At 30.4% G+C, this 9,757-nt stretch overlaps 1 protein-coding gene across 1 annotated transcript; it reads right to left on the minus strand.

The window, feature by feature from the left end:
- Positions 1–1,777: 1,777 nt before the first annotated feature.
- On the minus strand, positions 1,778–6,454 carry LOC129004270 (uncharacterized). The gene is made up of 5 exons (XM_054432786.1): positions 6,393–6,454; positions 5,868–5,897; positions 4,733–5,045; positions 3,258–3,392; positions 1,778–2,018 (listed from the first exon to the last, which is right to left on the minus strand). Exons 1-5 carry the CDS (start codon positions 6,438–6,440, stop codon positions 1,912–1,914), a joined length of 633 nt encoding a protein of 210 aa, XP_054288761.1. The 5' UTR covers positions 6,441–6,454; the 3' UTR covers positions 1,778–1,911.
- Positions 6,455–9,757: the final 3,303 nt, after the last annotated feature.

Here is a 9,757-nt window from a genome sequence, read left to right on the forward strand (position 1 = left end):
AGAGAAATTTACTTGAATGTCAAAGAAGATATTTTTATAGGTCGATAAATGGTTGGAGAATAAGTAGAGAAAAACCTTGTATTCTTTTAAGTGAGTCACACTATTGTTGGGCTATTCTTTTTCGGATGATAAATTAGGTCATAAAAAAATGCTTAAACTCTACCTAAGAATTTAAATAAAATCCATCCGGTATACAATGTTGATTAAAATAACTGCATTATTAACGTAATATAGTATTGTTTTAGTAACGTGTACAGTATTTTAACCTCAATTCTCTAAATATAATTTAATGTGATAAATGCTAATTAAAAATAAATTATTGTTTCATAAAATCTAAATATTCGTGTCAAGGATGATTCCGTGATTGCTTGAAACGACACTATGACTTTGCAAATAGAATGTTAAGGGTAATAATTACCAAATTTAAATAAAAGCCTCATGATACAAACTGCACCAGTAAACTAGTATTGGGACCCGTTGGTCGCAGCTGTTTGCTAAGCCTGCGTAAAATATACGGTAACTGTTTGTTGGAGAAGACGAAAAATTCAAGTATTTTTATATGGAATATTTTAAAGTTTTCCTAGTAAATATTTAATCATTTGCGTTGTAGAACGTAGGAAAAATAGAAATAATAAATGGCTTCCGGGCAACGTATTATCGTGGTAATTTTTAATTAAAGTGGTTTCTCATTATTCACCGGAAAATTTCGGATATGTGAGCTTGCTTTAGCAGCATCATGGTACATACTGAGTTATTAGTTTCCTTTCCAATGTAAGTAGTAAGATCGTTTTAATATTGTACTACCTAAATAAATTAAAACACTGCTCAAATATCTTTCAAAAGAAATCTTTAGACAATAAATGTTATAAGAGATCGTGCATTGGTCGAAAACTGATCGAAAAAAATATAATATACAGACTTTTTACTTTCAACCTACGCTGTAAATAAGGCCCATATTATTATTTTTTGCTTATTTTGTTGCCTATTTTTATTTATAAAGGGATTATGCACATCTACAAGATAATATCCTTCTATAAGTATGCGTATATTTTCCCTGCGATGCACACGAGTGGAGAAAACATGCTTGCCTATTAGTATATACTAGAGGTCGTCCAGTGGTTGAAAGCTCGTCAAAAATATGTAATAGAAACACTTCTCTGTTTTCACCCCACAATTTAAATAAAACATGTGATTAGAATTTCTTAAATTTTTTTTTTTATTTCTGTTTATATTTTGTTATTATTTCGTCACCAGCATGACAACCCATAAGGTCCATATTAATTTTCCAATTTTTAAATTAGTTGTTAATAAGTTAATATGTGCTTTTTTAACCTATTTAAATTTAAGGATTCTGCACAACTACAGGAAAATATCTTTATAACAGTATACGTAGATTGTCCCTGCGATGCAAACGAGCAGAGAAAAAAGTTTTTAAGAAACATGCTTGCCAATTAATATATAGATAGTAAGTTTGTTATTCTTCCGCGTATTACAAATACTAATTGTATGCAAATCACAAATATAAATGCGGAAGTTATATTTTTCAAATTTACACGTTAGTAATGATTACAATGGTTTTAAAAGAGAAAATTCGTTCTTTGTTACTTACATCCTATTCTATAACGTTTTTATAAATAATGAAAATTACACCTTACATTGTAAGTTTAAAACTATACTCTTTTGAGACTAGATAAAACATCAATCGAATAGTTTACCATTAAAGTATAAATTTATTGGCTGTGAAGTAGTTCAGGGGGGAAAAACTAAAACCACTACATCCCATTTGAAGTTTAATATTGAACAAACATAGTTATTTGAGAAAATAAAGAAAAAGATACCAAATGTTCTCACTGTTATGAGTTATGCGAGTCAGTGAAGTATCAAAATACTTTATTCTCGACATGGAATGGTCTATCCAGAAAATGAGGTGGCGACATCCTGGCCTTGCTGGGCGGCCGCCCCGAAAACTTCTGCTCCCTTTCCCACCATCTCTGCACCATTCCCTAGGGCATCGGCTCCTGCAAATTGATAAATAAAAATACAACAAAGTTTTAAGGGCTTTAACAAAGGCTATTTAAGGGTTAGCAGCGGTTTTAATATTAAAACAGAGTTTTTAATATTGATGTTATTTTAAAATTTAACTAATACTTATAAAATATATAGTGTAATAATCAAAGGTAATACAATTATTGATTTATATGTGAACATATTTTTTGCATTATGTAAACAATGTATACATACTAAGAATAATAGAAAGACTCTACAGTCATAAATAATAAGTAAAAAAAGAAGTTATAGAATTCACAAATTTGTTTTGTCGTGTTGTGTATATGTTTTTAATACTTATTTATAATGGATCGTATATAGGTTTTCTACAGTTTTAAAACTACTGTATTACAGAACTACGTAAAAAATTCAAATAAACATGGAAGTAGGCCAATAAACTATTATGCTTCTTTGTTGTTTGTCAAAATGCTTCGCCAAACTAAATAGAGTGATGTCTCAATCGTTTAACGGACGTTTCAATTTCTATAATTACTCCTGATCAGAACTACGCAAAATTTAGTTAATTCATTATGGGACCATGAAATTACCACAAAGACTTATTTGAATTCAAATAAAAGTAGGCCTACGCTTTCTTAGGTACCTAAAGCATAGTATGTTCTTTCTGGGCTTAATGACCATTTCAATTCAATGTTTACAAAAAATTATCATCCAATGTATATTGAGAAGTAAATTTAAATATATATAAACATACAGAGAGAGGCTCAATTTTACACTATGTCCCAACGTAGTATCACAAGTTATGAAAAAATCTACAAGAGAATCAATGCCAACACACAAATTGTGCAAATTGATAAATACAATGTTTAAACTTTTCACAAAAAAAATTAAAAATAAATCATTGGTGAATTTTTACACCAATTAAGTTATTTTTTAAAGCGAACACTATCTATATAAACAAGGGATAGAAAGCCTTTTTGGTACTTACGTATCACATCGACCACACTGATAAATATATACTTCCAAATAAGATTTTAATTAGTAAAAATAAAAAAAACCTCCCTAACCTAACCACCCTTAGTTTAGGCTAGGTTAGTTTAGGTTATAATTATTAGGCGTGGTCGGTATAATACGTAAGTACCGGTTTGTTTTATGACGATTTTATTGATATTTATCTTTACTACCCACACATCTAAAATACAAAGGTTACGGAATTGTTAAACAACTTAGTGCAAAGTTAACCAGAACTTTACCTGCTTTAGCCCCCTGAGCCCCGTCTGAGGCCATTTTAGCTCCTTGCTCTGCCATCTGCATACCGTTCCCTGCCATGGCAGCCCCTTTCCCGGCAACCTCCATAGCCTTACCCCCTACATCTGCACTGTCTTCATCTGTATAAACATCACATAATTAGTGAAACAAAACATTACAAACTCATATTATTACGGAGAAATTTATATGGTTGTTACATTCAGTATACATAAAATAGACGTTTTGTATTTTTTAAAACGCAATGTATGTATATTTAAATTTACAGCTATTATGAAATATTGTTAATAAATTTCAGTTATTTAATATTTCGCTGTATTTCAATGAAACGTTTGTGTACTCATGAAATGGGTTGTATCCAGCCAATTTAATTTTGTATCTCATTCCATATATGATTGTTAGATGACAGATCAACAACTTATTACATTCAAGCTAAAAAGCAAATATTCGTCTTACTTAGTAATCTAACTAATCTTTAGGTGATGACGTAGGTAATTAATTGTTCCAATAACCTGTTTCATGCTCTATGAATGTTTCATCGCCGTTATACCAACATGTACAACAGCAATAGATAATTCCAAGTTAGAATCATTAACTGGTGAAGAGTTTACTTAACACTTCTATTTTAGAGTTATTGCTTATTTAAAAACTTACAAGAATCATGTGATAATATACTCTTATTCCATAATTAATTATATAGTACTTTATGTTTTCACTTTTATTTTTCTACTAGCAGAGTACCCGTCCTTCGTACGGGATTGGTATATAAGTATAAAATGCTTAGTACTCAAGCTTTGTCTTTGCAATGTGGGAGGACACAGTATAATAAAATTCCCTTCTTCAAATTTACGGTATACTATACTATTACACATCTACCACAGCCATAATGTTTTACTACCTCACTCAAACAATAGAAAAATAATATTAAAGATTCACAAAATATCCCAAATTATTCGTGAAATTAAAAACATAAACATAACTGTAAACAGACAGTTCTCATTGCGTATCACAGTTTTATGTTTCTGCTTGGTTCAAATTAGCTGTTTTCATTAATGAAAAAAAAAATAATAATGCCGCACTCTGTTGATAACTCTAATAACTTTTAACGCTTTTGCATATCACAGAACCAACCTTTTTAGTTGAAACAGCTGGCAAAATTCTTTAATTCCATTTAAATATGAGTACTCATAAGGTTAACATGGGAAACTACAGAGCCACTGGGGCGGAGCCCGAAAGGATTTTCGAGATAAGAATATGCCTTATGTTAATCGGAAATGTGAGCTATCATCATGCCAAATTTCAGCCCAATCCGTTCAGTAATTAATGTGTGATTGAACTTCAAACAAACAAACAAACAAACAAACACACAAACTTTCACATTTATAATATTAGTAAGATATGTTAGTTTTTAATATTTATCTGGTACTTATCAACAAGTTTAATCAATTTTTGATAGTCTCACCGTTACTCTCATCAGTGCCTCTCTCGACTCTGGAGACCTTCTCCATGTGACGATTGACTGGGCTGCTCTCAACCATCCTCTCAAGAGTTTCCACTTCATTTTGAATTCTCTTAAGTTGTGATTCCCAAGCAATGCTGGATCGCCGAGTCCTTCCCAGTGGTGCGATAGGGCCACTTGATGGAAGTTCCATAGAGTTCCTAGAGAGCGTCTCATGGGTGTTCCCAGTAAACAGTGTCATCGCCTCAGAAGGAATTATCAGTAACATCACTGTACTTATCACTGCACTTACTTGGCTGTTCATTATTCTTACGGCCTGAAACAGTGGGTTCCCATCCATTTGATTTTTATACAAGTATAATTCATTTTAATGTTTGATTTTGAAGAGTTTGTAAATAAAAAAAAAAAACTATCAGGTGGTTTTACTCCATTTACAAAATATTTTACTTTTTTTAACTAATAATGGCACAGCTAATTCATATTTTAGGAAACCACAGCTGTTGAATCAATATTTTTAAAGGTAGGTATAAGTGGAAGGGATTGATATCTTCCCGACTAACCACCTACATTTTAAACGGAGTACCGTATATTTTTTAAGTTATTGACACACATACTTTAGGCATGAAACTACGGGACCACAGAAGTAAACAAATAAACTAACATATAATTGAATGATTAAACATCCTCAATTATCTTATACCGGAGGAATCTTATGGGAAGTTCTTTTTACAAGTTTCTGATAAAAAGGTCCGTTAATTATTGTATACACTTGTAGTTTGATTGCGTCAAATTTAAATTCTAATAAATTCAAATTCCAACAATCAATTAGATTAAAATACAGATTATTGAGGACATTTTTCATCCTGAATAAAACTAGTTTTACTATTTTCATTTTCTACAATAATATAACAGATGAAAACTCACCTTTACCAAACATGAGTTTTGAGCAAATAATTATTTCTAACTCTATAATCTTTGCAGTAAGGTAAGAACTAAACACAGTCATCGCAGACTTTTCATTCTTTAGGGTTTACCTGCTCCAATCAGTAAAAGTCTTCAGTGATAAGATTACAAACAATTTTCATAGTATTAATTACAACTAGTTGTTGTATTTGTATAGTACTAAAATAAAACTTACCCCTAAATTTCTAGCTTTGACGCCAGGCATCTGAAAATATACAATTGCTATAAAAAATAATTAATTAATCATTCTAAAACTATAGAATTATTTAATAAAAAAATATACTAGTAAAAAAGTTTATATTCAAAAAGTAAATACACAAAATAATAAAATCATGTTTTGCATAGAAAAGACTGTTTCAGTATTGTGTCGTAAAAAATACTGAAATAAAGTCTTGAGCTATTTCTGTTCATAACAGAAATATTAACATTGGTGGTTAATTATATTGAATTTTTAAGGTTCAATGGATAATTTATGAAAATAATTAAGCAAACAGTGCGCAAATGGCATAGTTTATTTAATTGTATTACTCTATCAAACCATTGATAGCTCCATTCTATTCGCATGTGGATATAAAACGTAATATGCACATAAAAACGTAACAAAACATGTTAAGTTTTTAAACCAGAAGAAAATAACTAAAATATCAAACCACGATGAAAATATATCTTAGTAGGTAAAATGGTCTTAGTGAATACTTACACTGAAAGAGGCCACAGCCAAAAATATCGGTAGGTAGCAGATCTTCATGACTATGCAGTGAACTATGCTGCTCATATATGATGCTGGTAGCTCGCCCAGATGTTTATCTGTGTTGATTTTGATCTTCTCTCACGCCATGTTATTTCCGCTCCTGATCTATCTCAATTGCTTCCTGTATATGGTATTGTCACAACAGGAAGCTTTGTTGAACATTTTTATCACATATTAGTGTACATTTGACACATTATTGACGTTGAAAGTTAATAATACTGTGTTGTACCTGCGCTTGATATCAAGTTGATAATTAATTTGTTAAATTTTTCAGTTATTTTTCAGATTTAAAATCAGAGTTTTCTCAACATCAAGAGTCAAGGACATGCTTGTAGATATGTTCATAAAACCACCAATTTACTGAAACTTAAACATTTAGACTAAACATTTTGTCAAATGCTTTTATACAATATATTTTTCAAATAGATATTCACAGTACACTTCCATGGTTCAATAAAAATGAAAATTACGCAAGATGAAATTATTCTCTTGAATAGAAACAATATACTTGGACAACTAAGAATTCAGAGACATAAATGCTATTGGATTGGTTCAAAACTATAAACACCGTGTTATTAACTTGTAATCCTTATATCACTGTTTTTACACACTGTTATACACTGTTTATTTTTTTATAAAATGGCTTGTAGTAAATCTACATTTAAAAATACAAATCTTTAGTATGAACCATGTGAAGGGTTTTCACAAGGTTGAATGTACCTAATGTATGCTGTTTCATTAACAATTTTAACCAAACTATTTCAAACTATCTTCGTCTGTATGTGTACAAGGGATTTCTACTTTAACAACGCGTAAATAATAGTACCACGGAATAAGTCTTAATATATTCATCCTCTATCTATCCTACATACATAAATTATTAATATATAATACAGGTAAAACACGACACACATGTTCCCATTCTATTTTATCTCTGACCAAAATAGCGGAAAGGATATTTCGCTCGACGAGTCCCCTACAGATGTGGGGAATGGATTTCCAATGTTTGTTTACGACATCGAGTTTTGAAGCTTAATATTTGTATTACAATTTTCTATTGTATAATATATTGCCCAACTTTGATTAGTCATATTATACTTAGACAAAATCATCGTCAATGTCTGGACAACTGAAATGAAAACCGATGATTCATCTGTATTAAACATGAACAATATTTACCACATTGCGGATGGTTGGTAATAAACCGCAGGGTACAGTTGATTAGAATCGTAACTGTATTTAATAAAGAACATACAATAAGGATAATCAACGATGCATTTTTATTGAGATCAGTATAATTAAGTTACATTAATTAGTACTAGAGGTCGTTCAGTGGTCGAAAACTCGACCAAAAATTTGTAATGTATATACCTCTCTAATTTCACATCATGCTTTACATCATGCTGTAAATTTAAACATGTGATTGGAATTTCTTAGATTTTCTGTTTATATTGCGTCGTTATTTTGTCAACAGCATGGCAACCCAAAAGGTCCATGTTAATTATTTTAAAATTATAAATTCATTTTTGTGAGTCTATTTTAATTTATGAAGGGATTCTGCACATCTACAGGAAAATATCTTTCCAACAGTATGTGTAGATTTTCCCTGCGATGCACACGAGCTGAGGAAAAAGGTTATAAAAAGAAACAACCTTGCCTATAAAAAGATGTTTGATTGACTCATACACGAGAATGGAAATCTGTCAGTAATGTAAACAGTTTTTAGGTTCTTTTTCGTGAAATCACTACCACAACCTTTTTAGCCATTCCGATATTTTAACAGGTAGGTAGCCTAGTCTATAAATATATCAATTATAAAATGAAACTATCTAAACTAACCTAGCCAACTAAACTTGCTGATTATAAAACTAATCTGGTAGTGAATAAACGAAATTGAAATAAAAAAGTAGTTGTATTGAATTTACGGAAAATTACCAATTGTTATTGTAGTAAATGATTTTTGGTAACAATGCCTTTCAAGATTGATTACCATTCAGGAAGGCCGATATCTTATCATATATAAAGATTACATAGTTACAAGCAACTTGCAAAACCTAACGTCAAAGACCTATAAATAGAATATTCTTATTGCTAGTTGGAGAGTAATTAAGGTAGTCATCATTGTTCTTAATATGTATGCAATTCCACAGTTGTGTAATCTTGTGAATCTTAGACGCATTATCTCCAGCATTAATACGTTTACATTTTGTGATCGCAAACTCATAAAACCCACGATAAGAGATCAATACATACTGTATTGAGAACAACATACATTGGTTTTTATTTCGCCTTTCCCCCTTAACATAAACATGAAATATATGATTATATTACAATTTATTTTATAATTTAGTAAAGTTCCCAATAACAATATTGATTTTTTTATACAGGAGAGAAAAGAAATCATCTGTTGGCATAAATAAATTAATATTGTGACAAAATATGATTTTTCGCTTCGTCCTCACTTAAAATATATCGTTCTGACAAATCTTTACTGACTGTTGCCAACCTATACTTTCACTTTGACGGACCACTGGAGCAGAAATACACTGAGGAAACGTGGTATTTTGTAAGGAAATGTGACCTTAGTACTTTTATGTATATACAGAGAAAAGACAATGCCAGTATGATTTAAAATAGTACGTAATTAGTTAGAAATACGTTTTAAAAACTTTAAGTCATCATCGAAAATTTAGAAATTGCATTTGTGAAAAATAATACCAAACAACTTTGTGGATAGAGAGCATACCAACAGAGCTTTAAGTTAAATAGCCTATTAAAAAAAAATATTTTTAATAACATGTTTAGAATACTTTATGATATCTATAAAATTAGAAAACGCCCCAAAAATACCTATAAAAACAGAGAGTGCCTCATAGGAAGTTAACTGCCGTTCACATAAATAAAAAGTTAGAATTTACCAGTTTTACTAGTTTTACATTTACTAGTTTTATAGTTTTACCTAGCTATTGGTTAATGTTTAATATTAGATGAGACACTTTGTATATCTATTGATAATTTTTAATTACATTGAGTAACACTATAATAAGCGAATAGAGTATGAAGATATAATTTTAATTTGATTTTTATAGACTTTGACATTTTAGAAAAGCATTTCCTTATGCACACTCACATCTTATTGCGATAATTGTCTGATAAAAATATGCTTTATTTGTCTGTTTACTAGTTCTCTTTACATTCATAATGTATATAATAGTTATTTGTGCAACTAGTGAGAAAAGTGAGCAATTGACTCACTCGAGAGAAATCCTTACTCACGAGCCGTAGGTGAGTGAGGAATGGTTTCTCGAGTGAGG

This window comes from Macrosteles quadrilineatus, unplaced genomic scaffold (assembly GCF_028750875.1).
Source record: "Macrosteles quadrilineatus isolate MER2022 unplaced genomic scaffold, UCM_ALF_1.0 Scaffold_9__3_contigs__length_116548681, whole genome shotgun sequence".
Lineage (NCBI taxonomy): Eukaryota > Metazoa > Arthropoda > Insecta > Hemiptera > Cicadellidae > Macrosteles > Macrosteles quadrilineatus.